The sequence below is a fragment of the Oncorhynchus gorbuscha genome, linkage group LG18 (assembly GCF_021184085.1).
Source record: "Oncorhynchus gorbuscha isolate QuinsamMale2020 ecotype Even-year linkage group LG18, OgorEven_v1.0, whole genome shotgun sequence".
Classification (NCBI taxonomy): Eukaryota; Metazoa; Chordata; class Actinopteri; order Salmoniformes; family Salmonidae; genus Oncorhynchus; species Oncorhynchus gorbuscha.
In genome coordinates this window covers 67,743,404-67,770,326 of record NC_060190.1, presented here as the reverse complement: position 1 = coordinate 67,770,326, position 26,923 = coordinate 67,743,404, and the positions used below count along the sequence as shown (strand labels likewise).

General features: G+C 45.0%; 1 protein-coding gene across 1 annotated transcript; it reads right to left on the bottom strand.

The window, feature by feature from the left end:
• On the bottom strand, positions 1 to 25,681 carry LOC124003278 (CTTNBP2 N-terminal-like protein). The gene is made up of 5 exons (XM_046311389.1): positions 25,566 to 25,681; positions 16,237 to 16,344; positions 2,242 to 2,475; positions 1,726 to 1,833; positions 1 to 1,631 (listed from the first exon to the last, which is right to left on the bottom strand). The coding sequence occupies exons 2-5, from the start codon at positions 16,333 to 16,335 to the stop codon at positions 351 to 353; spliced, it is 1,722 nt and encodes a 573-aa protein (XP_046167345.1). The 5' UTR covers positions 16,336 to 16,344; positions 25,566 to 25,681; the 3' UTR covers positions 1 to 350.
• Between the last annotated feature and the right edge of the window lie 1,242 nt (positions 25,682 to 26,923).

Below are 26,923 nucleotides of genomic sequence, written 5' to 3'. Positions count from 1 at the left end.
CGTGTGTATCAACAATGGTCCAAAGGACATCCAGTCAACTTGACACAACTGTGGGAAGCATTGGAGCCAACATGGCCAGCATCCCTGTGGAACGCTTTCTGCACCTTGTAGAGTCCATGTCCCAACAAATTGAGACTGTTCTAAGGGCTAAAAGAGGGTGCAACTCAATATTAGGAAGGTGTACCTAATGTTTTTCCAACTAGGGGTATAGTGCTATAGAAGAATGAAACAGACCAAAACATTCCAATAAATACAGTTAACTTGACAGTGCTTTGGAGCATCTCTCTGCATACAAACATGTGAGCAGTATAAGAGAACACAGCGCTAGTAGCACCCAGTAGCAGGCTAGACTAGCTGGTGGAGGACACCACCATATCCAGCTCTTTAACATTCTCCTGGCACCTGGTGAGACCACAGCTTCCAGACAGCTCAGGGAAGTGGTTGGCTCTGGTACCAGGGATGGGCGACGCTGGAGACTGGGCCAGGGCAGGCTTCTTAGGGGGGATGGGGGGCGGGTTGCCCCTCTCTGCTCGGGGAATGGTAGGTGAGCGGACCCCCAGAGGTAGAGCAGCACCAGAGGCCCTGGGGATTACTGGGGAGGAGGGGGCCAGGTTACGGTAGTCAGTGCCAAAGGGAGAACTGTTGGGTGGCGGAGGTTTGGCCCCCTGCTGGACTGTGAAGCGGGACAGGACCTGGGTGACGGTGCTGCGGGCCAGCTGCTTGGCCGGGCTGTGAACAGGGACAGAGACGGGCTCAGGGGATGGGCTAGGGGTTGGGGACAGGTCTCTGGGGGAGTGAGGCAGGCTACCACCCCCTCCTCCACCCTGCTGCTGCTGTTGCTGCTCTGGGTCAGTGTGGCCCTGAAACTTGTGGCGAGCAGCATGGAAGCGATGGTTGATGCCTACCTGGTAGGAGGACTGGTAGCTGGGGCTGGTGGCCAGCTGAGGAGAGGAGCATGGGGAGGAGGTGACAGAGGAGGTCCCCGTGCTGCAGAGGGATATCATTTTGGTCAGGAGGGCAGGGGACCCAAGAACAGAGCTGCTGTTCTCACTCCAGTTGTCCTGGCCCAATCTGTCTGGAAGGGCTGGCACCTGCTCCTCCGTGGCGCAGTCATGGTGCCCGTTGACTTTAGGTTCCTCAGTCTCGCCCCCTTCTGCCTGGCTGGGGTGTGGGGGGGGTGGTGGTGACCCTCCACAGGTGTCCACAGGATATTCTCTCCTCTCCTCCTCAGCTCCCCTCTCTCCCTGCAGCTCTCTCTTCAGGGCCTCCACCTGCTCCTGCAGCTGGCAGTACTGGGCATCCTCTTTCTTGAGCCGGGAGCGGAGCTGCTCCCTCTCCGTATCGAACTCAGCCAGCTGCTCCTCCACCCTGGCCTCCATCTGCAGGGCCCTCCTCCTCTCCTCCTGCAGCTCAGCCCTCAGGGCAAGGACTTCCCCCTGCTCCTTCTCCAGCCTACGGCTTGCCTCAGCCAGGCGGTGGCCCTCCTCCAGGGCCCGCTGGCTGGCCCACTTGCACTCCTTGGCCAGGGCAGAGGAGAGCTGCTTGTGCTGCACCCGCTCCTCCTCCAGCTGCTCCAGGACCTTCTTCTGTTCCTTCTCCAGACGACACAACTGGCCTCGCTCAAACTCCAGCTAAAGGCACAGAATAGAGTAGAATAGGTTACAACGGATAAAAACTAAATAGCCCATAGCAGTTATCATCACTCAGATATTATGTTAACTCTACCTGTTGCAAGAGGCGTTCTCTCTCCTTTTCCAGGATGCAAGTGACATCATCGCCCTCGGCTGTGTCCTCTGCATGCCTTCTCCTCTCTTCCTCCAGATCGGCAATGGCCTGACACAACCCCAGGGGGGAGACAGAGACACAGAAATGATCCGTTCTCAGGTTAGGGTATTCTGCTCACTAAATACTTCTCTGAGACAAGGTGGAAAATACCCCCCTGATTAGTTATGCTTTGGTAGCCAGCTAGTTTATCTTTAATCTAATCAAGAGTGGAGGGGTTGGCATCTAAACCTCAGTCTCATCCCCAGTCCCAACCCCAGTCTCAGCTGTATCCCCAGCTCCAGCTCCAGTCCCAACCCCAGTCCCAGCTACAGCCCCAGCTCCAGTCCCAACCCCAGTCCCAGCTGCAGTTCCAGCTCCAGTCCCAGCTCCAGTCCTAACCCCAGTCCCAGCTGGAGCCCCAGCTCCAGATCCCAACCCCATCTCCAGCCACTGCCCAAGCGCCAGCCCCAGATCTACCTTCCTCTGCCTGCTCTCAGATGCAGCTAGTTGGGCCAGCATCTTCTCCTGCATCTTCCTGCAGTGGGTGACCACCAGCTTGAGTACAGCGAGGGGGCTGAAGCATGCTGCAGACTGGTGGAACCCAGAGCTCTGCCCTCCCAAGGCATTGCTGTCCCTCTGCAGAGCCAGGAACGGGTCGCTCAGGTTGTACTTCCCATAGCGCTCTTCCACGTAGGTGTCTCTGTGCTGGGCCTGAGGAAGCAGAGGAGGGTTGAGAGACACTGGTGTAGTGTATGTTTGTCAACATGGGCTATATGGTGTAGACTGTATGTTTGTCAACATGGGGTATATGGTGTAGACTGTATGTTTGTCAACATGGGGTATATGGTGTAGACTGTATGTTTGTCAACATGGGCTATATGGTGTAGACTGTATGTTTGTCAACATGGGCTATATGGTGTAGACTGTATGTTTGTCAACATGGGCTATATGGTGTAGACTGTATGTTTGTCAACATGGGGTACAGTTGGGCAAAAAAGTATTTAGTCAGCCACCAATTGTGAAAGTTCTCCCACTTAAAAAATGAGAGAGGCCTGTAATTGTCATCATAGGTACACTTCAACTATGACAGACAAAATCAGAAAGAAAAATCCAGAAAATCACATTGTAGGATTTTTAATGGATTTATTTGCAAATTATGGTGGATAATAAGTATTTGGTCAATAACAAAAGTTTATCTCAATACTTTGTTATGTACCCTTTGTTGGCAATGACAGAGGTCAAACGTTTTCTGTAAGTCTTCACAGGGTTTTCACGCTATATGGTGTAGACTGTGTGTTTGTCAACATGGGCTATATGGTGTAGGATGATGGTTGTTATTGTTCAGTCAGCTCTTACTGTAACGCTCATTTAAGATTCTACCTAAATAAACACACTTTTTACCGGAGATATTTTACAGTTTTGTAACTATGTAAGAAAATCAACCAATCTCATCATCAGACACTCGCTAACTAGCACTATAAACATGTACTATACACAAGTTTAACCTGGCTTCCCAGTAACTTTAAAATTCCTTAATCTGTTTCTTTTTCAGTTTCTACATTCTGCTATTTTTCTCCCTTCAGGCCTGCTGCAGGAATCTTCCTTCCACTTCACTGCCCGCTAAACAGGAAGTCAGCCAGAGCTGCAAACATTACATGCCAAGAGAAACATCAACCATATTTTCTATGGGGGTGGGGATTCCTATCCCTACCAGGAAGATGGGGAGAGGGGAGGGAGAGAGAGCAGGAGAGAGAGAGGGGGAGCAGAGAGAGAGGGGGAGGGGTACGAGGAGAGAGAGGAGGGAGAGGGAGAGAGAGAGAGAGAGAGAGAGAGAGAGAGAGAGAGAGAGAGAGAGAGAGAGAGAGAGAGAGAGAGAGAGAGAGAGAGAGAGAGAGAGAAAGAGAGAGCAGGCATTAGAGGATAGGGCAGTAGAACGAGGGGGAGGAAGTAGGAGGAGAGTGAGAGAGGGGGAGGGAGGGGGAGGGAGGGAGCAGGCAAAGGAGGAAAGGGCAGTAGAGAGAGAGGAAGAAGCAACAGATGGTGTCTGTCTTCAGTCAGAGCGTTTACAAGGTTTGGGACAGCTGTGACTGCTGCTGGGGCCAGGATTGACTAGACCTCTGTTTTACTCTACCAGTGCATGGGGAACAATGGGAGTCTAGCCGACTTCAGCGACTGCTTCTGAGCTGCAGTGAACCTAGGAACAGTCAATATAGTGGTTGTAGGGAAACAAGGCACTGGTCTAGTAACAAAGGATCAATGGCTGACACCAGGGATGGCCATTCTTATCTGCTGACGGTCAGATTTGTTTCTGCTGGGCAGGCTTTTTTTTTTTTAAATGTTTTACACAACTTAACTAGTCAAACTCTTCAATATTATTAGCTAGTAGAGTCAGGCGTGTATCTACTAGGCTGGAACCAAACAAAAGCCAATGTCATTTCTAATATCTCTGGGATCAGAGGAGGATGGCAGGTACGGTATCAAACATATTGAAACCACATGTTTGATTCTGTTCCATTTATTCCATTCCAGCCATTACAATGAGCCAGTCCTCCTTTGCCCCTTTCCCTCAGCCTCCACTGATTGGTATACAGAGGCTGTGAAGTTTTATCCATGCTGTTATTCCATCTGGTACATTGGGATATGAGAGGGCAGATCGAAAAGGATAGAACATCTGGAGAGGCAGGAAAGCACAGGAGTCCTGTGAGACAGAAGACATGACTCTGAAACACACAGTGGGCACAGTCTAGTGCCTGACAGCAAGTTATGATGACCAATGACCCAATACCCTGGTCCTGTATCTGACCAATGACTCAATACCCTGGTCCTGTATCTGACCAATGACCCAATACCCTGGTCCTGTATCTGATCAATGATCCAATACCCTGATCCTGTATCTGACATGCGTGACCCAGGAGAGAAGGTGAACAATCCTCACTCTCCCACATTACAATACAACAATCCAGTGAAGCTCCCCATGCCAAGTGCCAAGCCTGGTCAAAACAACAAGCACCAAGCCAAGCCTGGTCGACACACCAAGCACCAAGCCTGGTCCCCGCACCAAGCGCCAAGTATGGTCCCCACACCAAGCCAAGCCTGGTCCACACACCAAGAACCAAGCCAAGCCTGGTCCCCAAATCAAGCGCCAAGCCTGGTCCCCGCACCAAGCGCCAAGCCTGGTCCACACACCAAGCACCAAGCCAAGCCTGGTCCACACACCAAGCACCAAGCCAAGCCTGGTCCACACACCAAGCACCAAGCCAAGCCTGGTCCCCACACCAAGCACCAAGCCACGCCTGGTCCCCACACCAAGCACCAAGCCTGGTCCCCACACCAAGCCAAGCCTGGTCAACACACCAAGCACCAAGCCAAGCCTGGTCCACACACCAAGCACCAAGCACCAAGCCTGGTCCCCACACCAAGCACCAAGCCTGGTCCCCGCACCAAGCCAAGCCTGGTCCCTGCACCAAGCCAAGCCTTGTCACCGCCCCAAGCGCCAAGCCTGGTCCACACACCAAGCGCCAAGCCTGGTTCCCGCACCAAGCCTGGTCCCCGCACCAAGCCAAGCCTGGTCCCCGCACCAAGCACCAAGCCTGGTCCCCACACCAAGCACCAAGCCAAGCCTGGTCCACACACCAAGCACCAAGCACCAAGCCTGGTCCCCACACCAAGCACCAAGCCTGGTCCCCACACCAAGCCAAGCCTGGTCCCCGCACCAGGCCAAGCCTTGTCACCGCCCCAAGCGCCAAGCCTGGTCCACACACCAAGCGCCAAGCCTGGTTCCCGCACCAAGCCTGGTCCCCGCACCAAGCCAAGCCTGGTCCCCGCACCAAGCACCAAGCCAAGCCTGGTCCATACAGCAAGCACCAAGCCAAGCCTGGTCCAAACACCAAGCACCAAGCCTGGTCCCCGCACCAAGCCTGGTCACCGCACCAAGCCTGGTCCCCGCACCAAGCACCAAGCCAAGCCTGGTCCCCGCACCAAGCCAAGCCTGGTCCACACACTAAGCGCCAAGCCTGGTCCCCGCACCAAGCGCCAAGCCTGGGGTCCTCACCAAGCCTGGTTTCCCGCACCAAGCGCCAAGCCTGGTTCCCCACACCAATCGCCAAGCCTGGTTCCCCACACCAAGTGCCAAGCCTGGTTCCCACACTAAGCCTGGTTCCCACATCAAGCACCAAGACTGGTCCCCGCACCAAGAACCAAGCCTGGTTCCCGCACCAAGCGCCAAGCCTGGTTCCCACACCAAGCGGCAAGCCTGGCTCCCCGCACCAAGTGCCAAGCCTGGTCCCCGCACCAAGCGGCAAGCCTGGTCCCCGCACCAAGCCTGGTCGACACACCATGCACCAAGCCTGGTCCCCACACCAAGCACCAAGCCAAGCCTGGTCCACACACCAAGCGCCAAGCCTGGTCCCAACACCAAGCCAAGCCTGGTCCACACACCAAGCACCAAGCCAAGCCTGGTCCAGACACCAAGCACCAAGCCAAGCTTGGTCCCCACATCAAGCGCCAAGCCTGGTCCCCGCACCAAGCGCCAAGCCTGGTCCCCGCACCAAGCCAAGCCTGGTCCACACACCAAGCACCAAGCAAAGCCTGGTCCCCCCACCAAGCACCAAGCCAAGCCTGGTCCACCCACCAAGCACCAAGCCAAGCCTGGTCCCCACACCAAGCCAAGCCTGGTCCCCCCACCAAGCACCAAGCTTGGTCCACACACCAAGCACCAAGCCAAGCCTGGTCCCCACACCAAGCACCAAGCCTGGTCGCCGCACCAAGCCAAACCTGTTCCCCGCACCAAGCCAATCCTGGTCCCCGCACCAAGCGCCAAGCCTGGTCCCAGCACCAAGCTAAACCTGGTCCCAGCACCAAGCCAAGCCTGGTCCCCGCACCAAGCCAAGTCTGGTCCCCGAAACCAAGTGCCGAGCCTGGTCGACCCACCAAGCACCAAGCCTGGTCCCCACACCAAGCACCAAGCCAAGCCTGGTCCCCACACCAAGCACCAAGCCTGGTCCCCACACCAAGCCAAGCCTGGTCCACACACCAAGCACCAAGCCAAGCCTGGTCCACACACCAAGCACCAAGCCAAGCCTGGTCCCCACATCAAGCGCCAAGCCTGGTCCCCGCACCAAGCTCCAAGCCTGGTCCCCACACCAAGCACCAAGCACCAAGCCAAGCCTGGTCCACCCACCAAGCACCAATCCAAGCCTGGTCCCCACACCAAGCCAAGCCTGGTCCCCCCACCAAGCACCAAGCCTGGTCCACACACCAAGCACCAAGCCAAGCCTGGTCCACACACCAAGCACCAAGCCAAGTCTGGTCCCCCCACCAAGCACCAAGCCAAGCCTGGTCCACACACCAAGCACCAAGCCAAGCCTGGTCCCCCCACCAAGCACCAAGCCAAGCCAAGCCTGGTCCCCCCACCAAGCACCAAGCCAAGCCAAGCCTGGTCCACACACCAAGCACCAAGCCAAGCCTGGTCCACACACCAAGCACCAAGCCAAGCCTGGTCCCCCCACCAAGCACCAAGCCAAGCCAAGCCTGGTCCCCCCACCAAGCACCAAGCCTGGTCCACACACCAAGCACCAAGCCAAGCCTGGTCCCCAAACCAAGCCAAGCCTGGTTCCCCCACCAAGCACCAAGCCTGGTCCCCACACCAAGCCAAGCCTGGTCCACACACCAAGCACCAAGCCAAGCCTGGTCCCCACACCAAGCACCAAGCCTGGTTCCAGAGCTGTATGAGCTGTAGCGAACTAAGGGCTGGATTCAATCCGTAACGCCAAAGTATCACTTTTAAGATCCATGCTAAAATGTAAAGGTAATTTCTGATTGATCCGACATATGCAGCGTTTACCGTGAATGCAGCCTCTGTGACCGCGGGAACATTGAACATTGATTTGAATTGTCAATCGCGCTACAAAGCGGATCTTCAGCACTACGGATTGAATGAGTCTTCTGACCGTTGTTGTCATCCATTCAGGCCTTGTCTGTTCCAGCTCTCAACAGGGACTGCTCACACACACACACACAGGAAGAAGGTTTGGTGTTCCAGTGGTGCAATTGAGGAGGAGGACTGACATGAAACACATTCCTGAAGTAGCTTATGTTTAACAGCCAGGTCAAGCAATGCTTATTCAGTCATTCCTGCACTAATGTGGCGCTGCTAACATGCCCGGAAGTAGGCAGTCATATTTTGTGCTTCTTACAGTAACCAGGGAAATTATTTTTTTCCTGCTGTGTGTCAAATATGGGCATCGCTAGGATACAACATTATGATATGTGCCACAGCATAAGGAGACGCAGGCAAGATGAGTCATGGATACTGGTTAACAGTGAGCAAAGCTTTAGCCATCATCAAATATTGAATAAACAGAACACAGAAATATCTGTTATATAATCACATTAACCCAACTTCATTTCCCAGCAAACCATGCTATTATAAGAAATGAGGAACAAGACGGGAACAAAACAAACTTAACAAACCTTCACCCTTAAGACTAAATGGAAATAGGAAAACACCCTGTGGCTGACAGTGACACACCACCGTACAGTAGGTTTCCACATCAATGGCAGCTTGTGGCTGCTCTGGAGAACAGCGTACTGAATACTTCTCCTGACTGTAGTATGAGACTGAGTGCCCTTTGCAATGAGACTTGTTCACATGATCTCTTGCTCGAAATGTTGGTGAGAGTTCATATGCTACCTGACACACAATTCTTTGACACAGTTATTTGACACACTTAAATCTGTTGAAAACCAAAAGATGAAAAGCTGCTCAGTGGTCGAGCCCTCTAGTCTAAGCCTCTCACTTTGAGTAACTATGGGGTTTGAGTAACTATGGGGTCCATTGCAAGAAAGGATTACATATTCCAGTGTACAATACTGAGATTATCTCAGAACTAAATATTGTGTTTGCAGGCCACAAGAGACTACTGCTGAGGCACCCAAGGATTGAGTTACCCCTATCAGTCCTGAGATCTAAGCAAAAATCGTCTTTTCATTTATCTGACTTTCATTTATCTGCATGTCCAACCCTTATATTTAGCCTCACAATTAAGTATTTGACCATGTTATTTTCAGGACAACCAGGGCAACAAGAAGAACACAAAACAATTGTGACATAAATAGTTGCATTCATGAGTTTTATTGACAAATGTCAATAAAAAAAGAAGGTCTGCCAAAGCAGAAACATTCCAAAAGAAACATTTCAAAGCAAAAACCTTCCAAAACAAAAACATTCCAAAGTAAAAACCTTCCAAAGCAAAAACCTTCCAAAGCAGAAACACTCCAAAGCAGAAACATTCCAAAGCAAAAACCTTCCAAAGTAGAAACATTTCAAAGCAAAAACCTTCCAAAACAAAAACATTCCAAAGCAAAAACCTTCCAAAGCAAAAACCTTCCAAAGCAGAAACACTCCAAAGCAGAAACATTCCAAAGCAAAAACCTTCCAAAGCAAAAACCTTCCAAAACAAAAACATTCCAAAGCAAAAACCTTCCAAAGCAAAAACCTTCCAAAGCAGAAACACTCCAAAGCAGAAACATTCCAAAGCAAAAACCTTCCAAAGCAAAAACCTTCCAAAGCAAAAATGTATATGAATGCTGTAAGTCCAGAAATGGTTTGCTTACTGTGCATTTAATATCCAACTAGTCAGTGCCAACTGTGTTTGGAGTTTGTGACAGCAACTTTGTGAGCTTATTACAATATTATAGACACTATGTCCTGGGATTTCCTACAACCTTCTATGTAGAAGAACCCCTTACCTTCTATGGACTCTTGTGTACATTGTGAGCGTCATAGAGCAAAACGTGAGTTTTCGTGACAGTCTCAGCTTTTAATAGTTTGTAGCTCAAACCATTCCGTTTGTAGCTCAAACCATTTAAACTCGGCCGCGGGCCCCTTTGGGATTCTCCTTTGTCTCACAAACACCGCTATAGCTCAGCCCGCGTCAATCACACAAACTAATGGTTGGTATCTACGGATACAGAAGAAATTGACGATTCCAACAACCCAGAAGTCTGTAGCTCAATATTTTAAAAGGGTTAGCAGTCAAAAATACGCCGGCGTTACGGTGGGACTCTGTTAGAGGAAATTATGGTTGAAATGACTAATTATGTATACATTCCAATCAGAACTGACTAGTCCAAATGCTATAATGTACTGTACATGTGAATTTTCTCTCTTGCTCCCATTCCCAATTGTATATAATGTAGTCAGGAGTTTAGTAACAATGAAGGTCTGTTCCTTAGTTCATTCATTTGTACAATCTCCAGGTGGCAGGAACGGCCCATCTCCAGACTGTCTAGAATGTTGATTTATACTGACTGACCTTGACTTCGTGCTGATAACGCGAAGGCTCGAGAACTAGAGGGCCCCTCTACTTGTGAAATAGATAGAACGTTTAGAAAACGCTGACATCATTTTCAATTTATAACCTGTGGAAATATGTGTATGTGTTGAGTACTCTCTTGAATTAAACGCTGTTTACCTGGCTTTTAAGACGGGTCTTGATCTACTTCATGCATAATTAATGAACTTACACATCATTAATGAACTAGAGAGAGTGTGAATCTGATTTCGCCTATAAAACATATTGGAATTTAGAAATTCCACTAACAATTGGTCCTTCGATCCCGGATCTAAATACCCCTCCCTGTTATCTGGAGGTAGTACGCTGAAAATCGTGCATGGACGAGTATTTGACTCGTTTTACTAAAGACCTGACCTCTGAATTGAGGTTCAAATTCAGGCCTGCGTATTATCACAGAGTACAGAGAAGGTGACTAGATTCAAACGAACAGTGCTTTTCCCAGCCGGCAGCAGGTAAAGTAGCCTTTATTCTCGAATTTGGGAGGGATTATTTAGGATATTTATTGATTAAAATGTTATGAAGGAGTTGAATTTGATCAATAATAGGTGCTTCAATATTCTGAACAAATAAAATGGGTTTCTACCGGGGGTATTAACCAAAATCGATAGAAAGGAAGCAGGTCCGAAATTGACCTGTAGTAAGGTGCGCTACCATCAAATAAACTAGAGCTTAATAAAGCCTGGTCTTGCAAGCCAGAAGGTTATTAAGGAGTGATATATTACGCATTGGAGAATTAGGACACTTGTTCCGTACAAATAGGATGGCCAATAATTCAATAAAGATACCTAAATAAAGTTCTTACCTAATAGTCTATCTGTATATGGGAAGTAGTCTGACTATGAAAAGTAGCAGATAGATATATTAAAACAGGTGAGGATAAATTAGGCTTGGTGAGAAGGCAGGGTAATTCTAGGCGAACAGAATAATTGAACCTGTAGAATGCTGAAAGAAATTAATATCAAAAGATAAGTGATTAGTCTAGAGTAGTGAGATTTGAGACATTAACGTTGAAAGTCCCAAAAGGAATATCCTATGGGTGAAATGTGATGTCCGATCAAAAGTCTTCTATAGACGTGGTTCACAGGAGAGGTCAACTTAGTCTAGAGTAGTGAGATTTGAGGCATTAACGTTGAAAGTCCCAAAAGGAATATCCTATGGGTGAAATGTGATGTCCGATCAAAAGTCTTCTATGGACGCGGCTCACAGGATGGAAAATACATACTGATTATTTTTAAAGGAACACACACATAGGCAGACAGAAAAATAACTAAAAATAACTAAAAGTAACTAAGTAACGGTAAATTACAAATTTATAGAACTGCACGCACATAGAATTAAAATTATATAGAAAGACATAGATAAGTGATTAGATACCATAGCTACTAGTAACGGCAAGGATTTAGAATGGGTGGGAATGCTTCAAAGAAAGCCCCGGAACTAACGGGAGACGAGCGCTGGATGGAACAGAAAGACAAGAGAAACATCGATTTCGGTCTAAGATGGAGAAAGAAATACGATTTTGATGGCCGTCTAAATGTAGAAAAGCTGGAATCCCTTATAAAACAGATACATAAGGAATCTGGTAATAATGTGAAAAAGCAGAATAAACAGGGGTTATACACAGCCGGAGTTTGGCTTTCGGAAGCAAAAAAGAGAATGGGACGCGCAAAAAAAAAAAGTTTTAAACTCTATTAACGTAAAATTCTGTGTGTAGATTTATATTATGAGGTTTGAACTATACTAATATTATAGAATTACATAATCAACATCTGAACATACTTACGTTAAACATTAATCGAGCCACTGAGTATCGTAAAGATGCCACAGATTGCAACGGAAGTGCCAAGTACTAAATGGGCTATATAGTGCAACGCTTTGGACTATAAAATAGGTAAGAATAGTTTAATCGTAAAAAGTTGTGATTGTTTTTCTGAGTATTTGATTTTTGGTTAGGTAACGCCTGGGAATTCGAACTAGAAGTTAAAGTATAAAAAAAAACACTATCTATTTTCTCTGTCTTTCTTTACGGGGAAAAATAATGTCTTACCTTAAAGGGACAGTGCACGTCAATCACAGTGGTTTGAGTGTATGACAGTGGAAAAAATATTGTGGGTCGACAATTTGAAGATAGAAAAATAAGTTACATGATACATCAAAAGATTTAAAACAAACGTTGTGAAGGGATTATCAGAATTATTGGGTGTCGTTGTAGTAGTAAAAGTTTGGGTTAAGGGGATTTCCCTGTTCCCAGTGACAAGGTATTTTAAAGGTGTACACTCACATAGGGGGTGGTAAATTATAATTCAGTATTTGAACAGATGTGATAAATTAGGTTTGGTTAATCGAACAAGAATTATTTCCAATTCATTTAAAGTCGCTACGAATGGGGCTGAGTTTGAGCGCTTGATGATGACGTCACTAGCGAGGCACTTTTGTCGTCAGGGGACTGACATGTTTTGGGTTTGTTTAGAGCCAGTGTTTTGGGCATTCACCCATGTTTTGGGTTGGTTTAGTGCCAGTGTTTTGGGCATTCACCCATGTTTTGGGTTGATTTAGCGCCAGTGTTTTGAGCATTCACCCATGTTTTGGGTTGATTTAGTGCCAGTGTTTTGGGCATTCACCCATGTTTTGGGTTGATTTAGCGCCAGTGTTTTGGGCATTCACCCATGTTTTGGGCATTCACCCATGTTTTGGACCTGTTACGTTTTGAAGGACATTAAAGTGTTTTCCCATTCATTTCGCTCTCTGTATTTGACTCCTCACTCATTTCACTCATCCGCCGTTACAATGAGCCTAGAAGTCTAGGCAGATTTGAGTTATGTTGTTGTCTATATGCCACATTTTGTACAGTATGTGAATGAATAGAATATGTGGATTAATAGCCAGAGACAATCCTCAGACTGCAGAGAGATAAAGGATAATCTTTCCACAGCCAGACAGCCTTTCATCCCAGGCACATGGACATAAATTGGCTTAAGTGCTAGCGTTGTGGCAGTACATCCTGGCTACTACAGTAGAGCTCCTTCCCTGGTTGGCTAAAGGATCTCTCATCAATTAAAGTCAGGTTAAATCATGGGAGGTCAGGTAATGAGAAACTGCTGTGCCAATTGGGGCAAGGAAATCTCTCGTGCCAGCTAGGGCATTACAGCCCAATGAGCCAGCTTAGGCACCCCTGGTTCCATTGGTGGCGACCCCCAGGTCCGACGTCACCAACAAAACAAACCCTAAAAAACTCCCTGATGCTTCTTGTAATGGTATTATCATTCTGTAAGGCCCAACACAGGAGATTAGAAGCAGGTACAGGGAGTGAACCATTTAATACAGACGGACCAGGAACAGCGTCTGGACATAAACACGACACAACAAATAAAGCTACTACAGGGAACAACACAGAGGAGCAGACATATATGCAGGGGTAATCAACAAAGTGATGGAGTCCAGGTGAGTCCGCTGCTGCGCGTATTGATTGTAACAGGTGCGTATGATGACGGGTAGCGCCAGGAAGGGGGAGCAGGCTTTACAGCTCCACTCGATCTACATGTTACCTACCCAACCTGCTATCTCTCAGGTATAGCTCCACTCGATCTACATGTTACCTACCCAACCTGCTATCTCCCAGGTATAGCTCCCACTCGATCTACATGTTACCTACCTACCTGCAACCTGCTCGATCTACATGTTACCTACCCAATCTCTCAGGTATAGCTCCACTCGATCTACATGTTACCTACCCAACCTGCTATCTCCCAGGTATAGCTCCACTCGATCTACATGTTACCTACCCAACCTGCTATCTCCCAGGTATAGCTCCACTCGATCTACATGTTACCTACCCAACCTGCTATCTCCCAGGTATAGCTCCACTCGATCTACATGTTACCTACCCAACCTGCTATCTCCCAGGTATAGCTCCACTCGATCTACATGTTACCTACCCAACCTGCTATCTCCCAGGTATAGCTCCACTCGAGCTACTTGTTAAGATCAAATCACATTTTAGTTGTCACATGCTCCGAATACAACAGGTGTAGGTAGACCTTATCATGAAATGCTTACTGACAAGGCCTTAAACAACAACTCAGTTCCAGAAAGAGTTAAGAAAATATTTACACAATAAACTAAAAGTAAAACTAGTAAAATAAAAAAGTAACACAATAAAAATAATGAGGCTATATACAAGGGGAGTCAATGTGCAGGGATACAGGTTAGTCAAGTTATTTTGTAGTAGGTAGTTAGGGGTAAAGTGACTATGCATAGATAATAAACAACGAGTAGCAGCAGTGTAAAAAACAAATGGGGGGGGTGTCAATGTAAATAGTCCGAGTGGCCATTTGATTAATTGTTCAGCAGTCTTATGACTTGGGGGTAGAAACTGTTAAAGAGCCTTTTGGCCCTAGACTTGGTACTCCGATACCGCTTTCCGTGTGGTAGCAGAGAGAACAGTCTATGACTTTGGTGACTGAAGTCTATGACCATTTTTTGGGGGTTTCCTCTGACACAGCCTAGTATATAGATCCTGTATGGCAGGAAGCTTGGTCCCAGTGATGTACTGGGGCGTACGCAATACCCTCTGTAGCGCCTTACAGTCAGATGCCGAGCAGTTGCCATACCAGGTGGTGATGCAAACGGTCAGGATGCTCTCGATGGTGCAGCTGTAGAACTTTTTGAGGATCTGGGGACCTTTTCAGTCTCCTGAGGGGGAAAAGGTATTGATGTGCTTTGCGTGTTTGGACCATGACAGTTCGTTGGTGATGTGGACACCAATGAACTTGAAACTCTCGACCCGCTCCACTACAGCCCCATCGATGTTAATGGGGGCCTGTTCGGCCCGCCTTTTCTTGTAGTCCACGATCAGCTCCTTTGTTTTGCTCTCATTGAGGAAGAGGTCGTAGTCCTGGCTCCCTATAGGCTGTCTCATCATTGTCGGTGATCAGGCCTACCACTGTTGTGTCGTCAGCAAACTTAATGATGGTGTTGGAGTCATGTTTGGCTACGCAGTCGTGGGTGAACAGGGAGTACAGGAGGGGACAAAGCATGCACCCCTGAGAGGCCCCAGTGTAGAGAATCAGCATGGCAGATGTGTTGTTGCCAACCCTTACCACCTGGGGGCGGTCCGTCAGGAAGTTCAGGATCCAGTTGCAGAGGGAGGTGTTTAGTCTCATGGTCCTTAGCTTAGAGATGAGCTTTGTGGGCACTATGGTATTGAATGCTGAGCTGTAGTCAATGAACAGCATTCTTACATACAGTAGGTGTTCATTTTGTTCAGGTGGGAAAAGGCAGTGTGGAGTGCAACTGAGATTGCATCAACTATGGATCTGTTGGGGCGGTATGCGAATTGGAGTGGGTCTAGGGTTTCCGGGATAATGGTGTTGATGTGAGCCATGACCAGCCTTCCAAAGCACTTCATGGTTACCGATGTGAATGCTACGGGGTAATCATTTAGGCAGGTTACCTTCGCTTTCTTGGGCACAGGGACTATGGTGGTCTGCTTGAAACATGTAGGTAGAACAGACTCAGTCAGGGAGAGGTTGAAAATGTCAGTGAAGACACTTGCCAGTTGATCCACGCATGCTTTGAGTACACGTCCTGGTAATCCGTCTGGCCTTGCAGCTTTGCGAATGTTGACCTGTTTAAAGGTCTTGCTCACATCGGCTACCAAAGAGCGTGATCACGCAGTCGTCCGGAACGGCTGGTGCTCTCATGCATGCTTCAGTGTTGCTTGCTTTGAAGCGATCATAAAAGGCATTTGGCTTGTCTGGTAGGCTCGCGTTACTGGGCAGCTTGTGGATAGGTTTCCCTTTGTAGTCTGTAATAGTTTTCAAGCCCTGCCACATCCGACGAGCATCAGAGCCGGTGTAGTAGGATACTTGTTACCTGCCCAACCTGTATTCTCTCAGGTAGTCCTCTTGTCAGTAAACAGAAGGCGCAACTCGAACCAATGTTCTCAGTTGTTTCATGCACTTCATGGAAACTCCTCGGACATAAGTATAAATCATAGTTATATCTCTATACGTGGACCTCACATTATACTCAATGGGTGGCATCATTGAGGGGCATTGGGGCCCTGCCTGGAAATGAAACAAGGGAAAAGACTGGGGAGAAGGATAGCTCTTACCCTGAGGGCCTCAATGACCAGGTCACGGGCTTCCAGCTCTCCTTCCAGGACACTGAACAGCATTAGCAGCTCTGGCTTGCTCAGGCTCTCCATGTTCATCTGGGACTCCTATGGGCATGCCAGGGAGAGGAGCTCGGTCAGTACCATGACATACACTGTCAATAAATTAATATATAACAACACGGAAGTTATGTGCATGAGATGAAAATGTTTTTTTATTATTATTTGTGTATAAACAAGATATTTGGATAAGATGGCCAATACTGTACTTAAGTTAAGTTAAAGAACCCTTGAATCCTTTGGGTCATTGTGGATAACTATAGATTTTGAATAAACTTTTAAAGGTGCAGAAATTAGCACAAATCTGGCAAAGACTTTGATATCAGGCAACATTTCAATCTAAGAGGTCCACTATTTAAACACTGGAAACATTTACCAGGCCCAGTAGCTTTGTTAATAAAAGCTGAAAGCTTTGATAAACTGAGAGAAAAGCACTGCATTTGCCATTCACTCTCATGGTTCACTTGTCTTTGTGAGGAGCTTGTGAACATCATATATGTGGAGACAAATGCCTCACACACACTCAAATGTATGTAGTTCTGTCCTTGAGCTGTTCTTGTCTATTGATGTTCTGTATTATGTCATTCTGTATTATGTTTCATGTTTTGTGTGAAGAGTAGTTGCTGCTTTTGCAACAGATAATGGGGATCCTAATAAAATACCAAATAACAATACACCAACATATGCAGACAGACGCGGAAACTCTCAGTCCCAATCCGTATATATATATACAGATTTTTCCACATAATTGTCGAAATGATATTAAGTAACTGCCCACATTCATTCCCATATTCGTTCATATCGAGACTCAACAAGTTGTGCTTTGGGATTCTCTCTCCCTCCAACTTTTGTTTTGACCCCTTTAGAATTAGAGGTTAAAAGTCAGGGGAGAGAATTTTTTAGATGTGTTGTGGTCTCTTTGTAGGCTCCATGCATTTTTTACTTGGTGCAGCTGCCCTGGGTCTGTTGACAACACTGTGGTATCCACACCTCAAACATACAACCACACTCTGGCCAGCCAACACATGCAGGCCAGGCTTTGGAATCAGCGTAGTTCATTCAGTATCACACTAAGCAATGGGATCCTTCAAAGAGTTTACAGAAACTCATTGGGATATTATTAGTAAGTTGGAAAGAGACCGTCAGACTTGACAAAATAACACTAAATAATAAGTGTATAGGTCGCGCACTCAAATTTGCAGATGTTATCACAGGTGCAGCTAAATGCTTGTGTTTCCAAATGCAGTAATACATAGCAACACAAAACAATACACACAAAATCCAAAAAGCAAAAAGAAAGAAATTACTCCAGAATATATAAATCATTAGGAACACCTGCTCTTTCCATGCATAGACTGACCAGGTGAATCCAGGTGAAAGCTATGATCCCTTATTGATGTCACTTGTTAAATCCACTTTAATCAGTGTAGATGAAGGGGAGGAGACAGGTTTAAAAATGATTTTTTAAGCCTTGAGGTAATTGAGGCATGGATTGTGTATGTATGTCATTCAGAGGGAAACTGGGCAAGGCAAAATATTCAAGTGCCTTAGAACGGGGTATCGCAGTAGGTGCCAGGCGCACCGGTCTGTGCCAAGAACTGCAATGCTGCTGGGTGTTTCATATTCAAAAATTTGTGTATTAAAAATGGTCCACCACTCAAAGGACATCCGGAAAACTTGACACAACTGTGGGAAGCATTGGAGTCAATATGGGCCAGCACCCCTGTGGAACGCCCTGATAAAGTGTGTGTGTGTGTGTATGTGTGTGTTTGTGTATATTTTTGCTATTTTCTACATAGAATAATAATAGTATGGACATCAATGAAATTAAATAACACACATGGAATCATGTAGTAATTTAAAAAGTTATAAACAAATCAAAATATATGTTCTATTTGAGATTCTTCAAAGTAGCCACCCTTTGCCTTGATGACAGCTTTGCACACTCTTGGAATCCTGGTTTCAATGTACCCGGGCAGATGGCAGACAGCGTGAATTGCTGATGTCAAAGTTATGAACTATTTTTGAACTATTTGAAATTGTTGCATGTTGCGTTTATATTTTTGTTCAGTGTAGATAATTTAGGGCTGACCCCATTTAGTAGACTGGTCGATTATTTGATTGATAGGCTGTTGGTCGACCAAGATTGTTTTAGTCGAGCAGTGGCAAATGTATATACAGTGCCTTGCGAAAGTATTCGGCCCCCTTGAACTTTGCGACCTTTTGCCACATTTCAGGCTTCAAACATAAAGATATAAAACTGTATTTTTTTGTGAAGAATCAACAACAAGTGGGACACAATCATGAAGTGGAACGACATTTATTGGATATTTCAAAAACAAATCAAAAACTGAAAGATTGGGCGTGCAAAATTATTCAGCCCCTTTAAGTTAATACTTTGAAGTGCCACCTTTTGCTGCGATTACAGCTGTAAGTCTTACAGAGATGTAAGCTGCATCTCTGATCAGTCTTCTCCTTGTATGAGCTGAAAGTTTAGAAGGACGGCCAGTTCTTGGTAGATTTGCAGTGGTCTGATACTCCTTCCATTTCAATATTATCGCTTCCACAGTGCTCCTTGGGATGTTTAAAGCTTGGGAAATGTTTTTGTATCCAAATCCGGCTTTAAACTTCTTCACAACAGTATCTCGGACCTGCCTGGTGTGTTCCTTGTTCTTCATGATGCTCTCTGCGCTTTTAACGGACCTCTGAGACTATCACAGTGCAGGTGCATTTATACGGAGACTTGATTACACACAGGTGGATTGTATTTATCATCATTAGTCATTTAGGTCAACATTGGATCATTCAGAGATCCTGTGGCAAAAGAGCATGGCGCTTGTAACGCCAGGGTAGTGGGTTCGATTCCCGGGACAACCCATACGTAGAATGTATGTACACATGACTGTAAGTCGCTTTGGATAAAAGCGTCCGCTAAATGGCATATTTCTTATTTCTTTCTCACTGAACTTCTGGAGAGAGTTTGCTGCACTGAAAGTAAACGGGCTGAATCATTTTGCACGCCCAATTTTTCAGTTTTTGATTTGTTAAAAAAGTTTGAAATATCCAATAAATGTCGTTCCACTTCATGATTGTGTCCCACTTGTTGTTGATTCTTCACAAAAATATACAGTTTTATATCTTTATGTTTGAAGCCTGAAATGTGGCAAAAGGTCGCAAAGTTCAAGGGGGCCGAATACTTTCGCAAGGCACTGTATATAAAAAAAAATGTATGGCACATGAGACACCAGTCTGATTCACGTCTGTCCATTACACCAGTATCATCAGTAGTACATTTACCATTAATTACTATATTTCTCATCTACAATGTTTGTTTGGTTATGGTAATTTCTGATAATGCATTCAATATATTATTATTAATTATTATTATTATTATTATTATTAGATCTTACTGTTGACATTGTAGGAGTGGACATGTTGTTTGCAAAGCGCAAGTAAACAAAGTTTGTTTTTACATCCATAGAGAATGACAATAGTTCCTCAATGTAGACTATTTAAAAAATCTTTCCAGCTCTCTCCCTTTTGAGAACCACTCAGCATGAAAGGGGAAAAAATGTCCGGCTCTGATCCGGTGGAATCGTCATAAAATAGGCCTACTTGATTACTTGTCCACACGGGAAACTCTGAGGGCCCGAATATTTTATACAATGTTGCAAGTTGGCTAGCAGAGCTTCTGGCCAGACCAAGTTGATACAATGTTTAAAGTTCCTTGCAGACAAGCCATGTGTAGCCAATGTGATTTAAATGATATATATTTGTATCAGGATATTTTCCACCTGCGGGCTGCAATGTTTTTTATTTGTTGGCTTTATGTACAGTGGCAAGAAAAAGTATGTGAACCCTTTGGAATTACCTCGATTTCTGCATAAATATGTCATAAAAATTGATATGATCTTCATCTAAGTCACAACAATAGACAAACACAGTGTGCTTAGACTAATAACACACAAATTATTGTATTTACAAAAGTATCTCTAAAAGCCTTAATGTTCATCAGTCCACAGTAAGACAAATTGTCCATAAATGGAGAAAGCACTGTTGCTACTCTCACTATGAGTGGCCGTCCTGCAAAGATGACTGCCAGAGCACAGTGCAGAATGCTCAATGAGGTTAAGAAGAATTCTAGAGTGTCAGCTAAAGACTTACAGAAATCTCTGGAACGTGCTAACATCTCTGTTGACAAGTCTACAATATGTAAAACACTAAACAAGAATGGTGTTCATGGGAGAACACCACAGAAGAAGCCACTGCTGTCCAAGAAAAACATTGCTGCACGTCTGAAGTTCGAAAAAGAGCATGTGGACGTTCCACAGCACTCCTGGCAAAATATTCTATGGACATATTAAACTAATGTTGACTTGTTTGGAAGGAACACACAACACTATGTGTGGAGAAAAAAAGGCACAGCACAGCACACCAAAATCAAAACCTCACTCAACTTTAAAGTATGGTGAAGGGAGCATTGCTGCTTTGCTGCCTCAGGGCCTGGACAGCTTGCGATCATCGACGGAAAAATGAATTCCCAAGATTATCAAGACATGTTGAAGGAGAATATAAAGCTATCTGTCCACCAATTGAAGCTCAATAGAAGTTGGGTGATGCAACAAGACAACGATCCAAAACACAGAAGTAAATCAACAACACAATGTCTTCAACAGAAAAAAATATGCCTTCTGGAGTGGCCCAGTCAGAGTCCTGACCTCAACCCGATTGAGATGCTGTGGCATGACCTCAAGAGAGGTTCACACCAGACATCCCAAGAATATTGCTGAACTGAAACAGTTTTGCAAAGATGAATGGTCCAAAATTCCTCCTGACTGTTGTGCTGGTTTGATCAGCAACTACAGAAAATGTTTGGTTGAGGTTATTGCTGCCAAACCAGTTATTAAATCCAAGGGTTCACATACATTTTCCACCCTACACTGTGAATGTTTACACGGTGTGTTCAATCAAGACATAAAAACATAGAATTGTTTGTGTCTCATTAGTTTTAGCAGACTGTGTTTGTCTACTGTTGTGAATATTAAGACCAGGTCAAATTTTATGATCTATTTATGCAGAAATCCAGGTAATTACAAAGGGTTCACATACTTTTTCTTGCCACTGTAGACTATTTTTACATATTGGAAATGGTAATAGAAGTTACTTTTAGATTTGTAACATTTTAAATTAGATCGAATGTTGATTAACCACATGATATTGATTTTGAGATATGAAAACTTTATTAAAATGAAATGAAACTGTTGTATGAAAAAGTGCATATGAAAATCATGACTGGCACGCAGATCAGCAGAAATGGTACGATAAATTGGCACTCCAAATGGAAAAGGTTTCCGACCGCTGGTATAGCCTATTAGTGGAGCAAGAGCCAACTTCAGGAGCGTAAGAGCCCATTTATGCTTGATTCGAAAATGTGATTGAAAGCGTCGTATGGATGGTGTGATGCAATTGCAAAGAGTCCGGAGGCATGCAGAGGCCAAATTGAGCTCCGTATCACATCGCTGTGCACCTCTAAAAATGTTTAACAATGAGGAGGGCACTTATAGCTCTGGATCAACATGATTGGTTGATGGTAGGTGAGCGCGGGATGTCCTGTATAAACACAAACTCACTTCCTTTGACAACTTCCTTCACAACAGTTCTGCGCTGCTCGGTGAAGTGCAAGAAGTATGAATGTCCTGACTTCTGCAGAGGCCGCATCACCCGAAATGCTGCACGGCCAATGCAGACGGCAGAATGACCATGCAGTGTCTTTAACGGCCGAATCTGCGAAGAATCCCAGCAGCAGAGGGCAGCGGGAGGAGGAGGGTCGGGAACAGGTTTTTTTCTTCTGGTTAGTCAATATTGATCTCTGGTTCCTTCTTTAGTACTTTGTGTGTCTTAATTTTTAAGCGCAGTGCTTAAAGCATCAGACAAGCTCAGTAGCCTAGATGATTTTATTCAAACATAGGGTGTGTCTATATATGGAAAATACATGTTTTAAAATTTCGACCAAACGACTGGTCGAAAGTCAAACGACTCTCAGTCGACCAAGATTTGTTTTAGTCAGGGACAGCCCTAATATAATGGTGTGTAAAGACAGTATGGACAGTATATGAATAGAGAAGGGATCTACAGCAGTAGTTATATAGTATGATCCTTGAAAATAATTTATTTTATATGCTGATGAACCGATGTTCATAGGGCCACTTGTTCCTGACCAGGAAAAACATCTAATCAACTCCTAAACAATAGTGTCACCATCCCCAATCAGCATTCCCATATCTGATTATCCACGGCAAAAGCAGAAGACCTAATACCCTCCGTATAATCTGCCTGCCTCAGTCTCTCAACTTTATTAGTCCCCCAGCTCCGACCACTAAGCATTCAGCAGGCCTGCTCCTATACGAGTTCTGTGGTCGCTCAGTAGAATTTTCCACATCGTGAAGTCATCAGGAGGGGCTAGCCGGAGCTCAGAGCGTTGCATAATGAGATGGGAGCCCAGGGGGCTTTGATTGTGAGCTGCTACTGTACTGCATCATGGGGGCTATGAAGCTCTCCCAGCATCCCAATAACTAGACACTTGAAATATCTGAATGGACATAGTCTGACTCTAGACTTTACGGGGTATGAATCAATTCCCTCTTCTGAGCTCTGGGACAGTAGCAAAGGATGCATCAGCAGAAATAGCATGGCTTGATCTGAATCTAATCACACAAAGTTATTCCTCTAATACATTATGGTTCATTCTGGCAGTTTCATCCCAGATCCAAGCACACACTGTACTGTAAAATATCTATGATCTGTAGATGGGTATTCTCCAGACCCTCATGGCTTGGTTTGTGTTCTGACCACATGGCTAGCAAGCCAATTGAAATCCCCACCTCCTTCAGTCTTGCTTTTACAGCCTCGCTAATTTCACAGCCAGTTGTAACCTGTCTGAAAATATGTTCTTATTGTTTTTGAAAACATATGACTGAAAGTACACTCACTAGTAATGTGTTATTCAAATATATAGCATGGGCATGTTATTGAACGCATGGGAAACCCAAATATTCCCACACTCGTTCATTTCCGCTTCCTAAAGAAATGCCTGCGTCTATAATCCCTTTTTATCCCTGTTTGTTTTAAGCCTAGTCAGCCATGTTCCCCATGTAACAAACTTCTGCCTGAACCTCGGAGGCTCACTGTCTGTCTGTCCATCCATCCGCCCATGTAACAAACTTCTGCCTGAACCTCAGAGGCTCACTGTCTGTCTGTCCATCCATCCGCCCATGTAACACACTTCTGACTGAACCTCGGAGGCTCACTGTCTGTCTGTCCATCCATCCGCCCATGTAACAAACTTCTGACTGAACCTCGGAGGCTCACTGTCTGTCTGTCCACCACCCCCTCTCTCTTTCTCTCTTTCTCTCTCATAGCACACAAGTAGCAGATGCCAGGGGCTAATTAGTGAAATCCCTTTGGCCTGCTGCACACTGTCTGAATGACTCAGTCAGTCACTGCGGGTCACAACAGACAACAGACAACTCCTTGTATAAAGAAACGTATCAAGAGACTCGATCAGATTACAAAGAGATAACTAACATTCATTTTTTAAGTCTGCAGCATGCTGTCTGTGTGGGGTGTGCTGTGCAATAATTTGATTTTCAGTATCATGTCAGTGTTATTACAAATAAAAAACAGCTTTTACAAAGTCATTATAATTCATTGATTTCCTACTGGTTTATTCCCATAAAGTCGGATCTAATTTCAGACCTTACAATGACCGCTTAATTAAATACTAGCTACCCATCTGTGATACATCAAAACTATTGGATAAGATAGGCGTGTAGTCTTGTCTAGGTGTGTGCTCTTGTCTATTTGTTGGCACAATGTTACAACGTAAAATGCTAGTGTGTGATGTTATATATGTTATATAAACATCACCACACAATAAATAGACAAGACTGTAGAAGATACTTGTTCAGTCACATCATATACAGTAGCCTGGATCCCATCATATAGACTGATTCCCGTCATATAGCCTGGGTTCCCGTCATATAGCCTGGTTCCCATCATATAGCCTGTGTAACCAATGTGAAATGGCTAGCTAGTTAGCGGTGGTGCGCGCTAATAGCATTTAAAATCGGTGACGTCACTCGCTTTGAGACCTTGAAGCAGTGGTTCCCCTTGCTCTGCAAGGGCCGCGGCTTTTGTGGAGCGATGGGTAACGATGCTTCGTGGGTGACTGTTGTTGATGTGTGCAGAGGGTCCCTGGTTCGCGCCCGGGTATGGGCGAGAGGACGGTCTAAAGTTACACTGTTACACCTGGTTCACGTCATATAGCCTGGTTCCCGTCATATAGCCTGGTTCACGTCATATAGCCTGGTACATGTCATATAGCCTGGTTCACGTCATATAGCCTGGTACATGTCATATAGCCTGGTACATGTCATATAGCCTGGTTCACATCATATAGCCTGGTACATGTCATATAGCCTGGTTCACGTCATATAGCCTGGTACATGTCATATAGCCTGGTTCACGTCATATAGCCTGGTACATGTCATATAGCCTGGTTCACATCATATAGCCTGGTACATGTCATATAGCCTGGTTCACGTCATATAGCCTGGTTCACGTCATATAGCCTGGTTCACATCATATAGCCTGGTTCACGTCATATAGCCTGGTACATGTTATATAGCCTGGTTCACGTCATATAGCCTGGTACATGTCATATAGCCTGGTACATGTCATATAGCCTGGTACATGTCATATAGCCTGGTTCACATCATATAGCCTGGTTCACATCATATAGCCTGGTTCACGTCATATAGCCTGGTTCACGTCATATAGCCTGGTTCACGTCATATAGCCTGGTTCATATCAGTACATTAAGGACAGACTAGTATGTCTGCCAAATATAAAACAGAGAAACCAGAATGAAGCATGAATCAAATATGATGGGATATTTATATTAGCCAATCTTTGATTATAGGCTATCATTCAGGATATTTTAGAACTTGCCCAAGTCATTCAGACAAATCTGAAAGTGTAAAAACATTGAAGACGCTATAAAACCACTCTATGTTTAGTTTAGGTACTGAGCATCAATGTTCATTCATTCTATGTTTTACTTCTCTCAGTTTAATTGTATAGGCTACTGAGGATAAGCCATAGTCATATAAGGACTAACAATTATAGGAGTTATTACAACGTAGCTGTGCAGATTCGAGTGTCTGGCCAATTATAATAATATAAAAGTTTATCTTCGTCATTCAACATACCTTCTATGTCTCTTCAATGCCTTTGTAAACGCCAACATGAACTTTAACAATTGTCAAAGATTGTCTTGCGTCTTCAGCTGTCGACAGCGGAAGAACTCATATGTGACATATCCGTCAGCCTATAGGCAAGGCCGAATTCAGATTGTTGACCTATAAGATTAGTCTTGTCTACCTCAGACGCAGAGTCAGGGAAAGGAAGCTGTCGCATGGGTTTTGGAATTTGGACGAATTTCTTTGTGTAGACTTTTTTCGGCAAATCTTTGCCTCTTTCAAAAGTCTTGATTTGTTAATTTCCTGTATATTTCCCGTTGCGTTAATTTACCTTGTATCTTACAACCTGTGGTGCTTCACTTGAAAGTACTATTTTGGTTTTATTCTCAAGCGTGTTTAGTTGTCACGTATACGTTTTGAGTTCGCATTGTCAGCACACAAAAATATTGAAATATGTAAGGTATGTTGTGATTTTTATCAAATAGCAAGGACTGCGCCGAGACCAGGGAACATTCACGTTTATACAGTATCCTATTATAGGCTACCTCAATTTAGACTCAGTTCAAATAGGCTGTCATAATGTTTCCATAATAACATAACACTTTATTCTTAACTGTCCTAAAATATGGACTTTGAATACTTCAATAATCCTATATGACAAAATTAAATTATCAGTTTAATCATGAGCTTTATAAAGTGATCTGATAAAGGGTCAATTATTGTTATTTTATTGCTATTGATATTTTTATTTAAGGTGGCTCACATTAGTTTATTTCTGACTTTATAAACCAGTTGATCATTAGGGCTATACCCAATGATCATTGGCTATACCCCCACACATTCATTTGTTTCCCATATAAACATAACATTAAAATCCCTGGGATTCTTAGCAAGATTAGTAGGGATTGCAGTTGTCTCCTGATCTTCTCAGATAATCCTACCTGTTGTTACAACATGCCATCTGGTGGGTAGAGACAACACAAGATTCTGGTGTTTTTAAGATTTAAGGTGATTGTCATCACTGGACCTAAAATCCCTAGCTGTGGTTCAGACTTCAGATCCTGTTTGGTTTTGTGATTTTTGTCCCAGTACGTCATCATCTCACCTGGCTGAGAGAGAACAAAAAACAGTCAACAGAGCAGTCACTCCAAATGCAGGTGTTGACTTGCCCGTGACGAGAGATTCTTCTCTGTGACTTCAGACAGGATTGTCTTGTACATCAAACCATGTGTGATGTCTTACTTGTCAGCCTTTGGCTACTACCTATGTCTTCTCTGGGTCTAAGGCACTGTGCTAGAGGGGTAACTACAGACCCTGGTTAGATTCCAGGCTGTAACACAACTGGCCGTGATTGGGAGTCCCAAAGG

What these genes read in the sequence shown, in the direction of transcription:
- LOC124003278 (XM_046311389.1), bottom strand. Translation starts at nt 16,335, where the DNA reads ATGAACATGGAGAGCCTGAGCAAGCCAGAGCTGCTAATGCTGTTCAGT. An exon ending in TGGTCATTGAGGCCCTCAGG is followed by an intron (nt 2,476 to 16,236) that starts GTAAGAGCTATC and finishes CTGCTTCCTCAG; the next exon opens with GCCCAGCACAGAGACACCTA. An exon ending in GAGAACGCCTCTTGCAACAG is followed by an intron (nt 1,632 to 1,725) that starts GTAGAGTTAACA and finishes CTGTGCCTTTAG; the next exon opens with CTGGAGTTTGAGCGAGGCCA.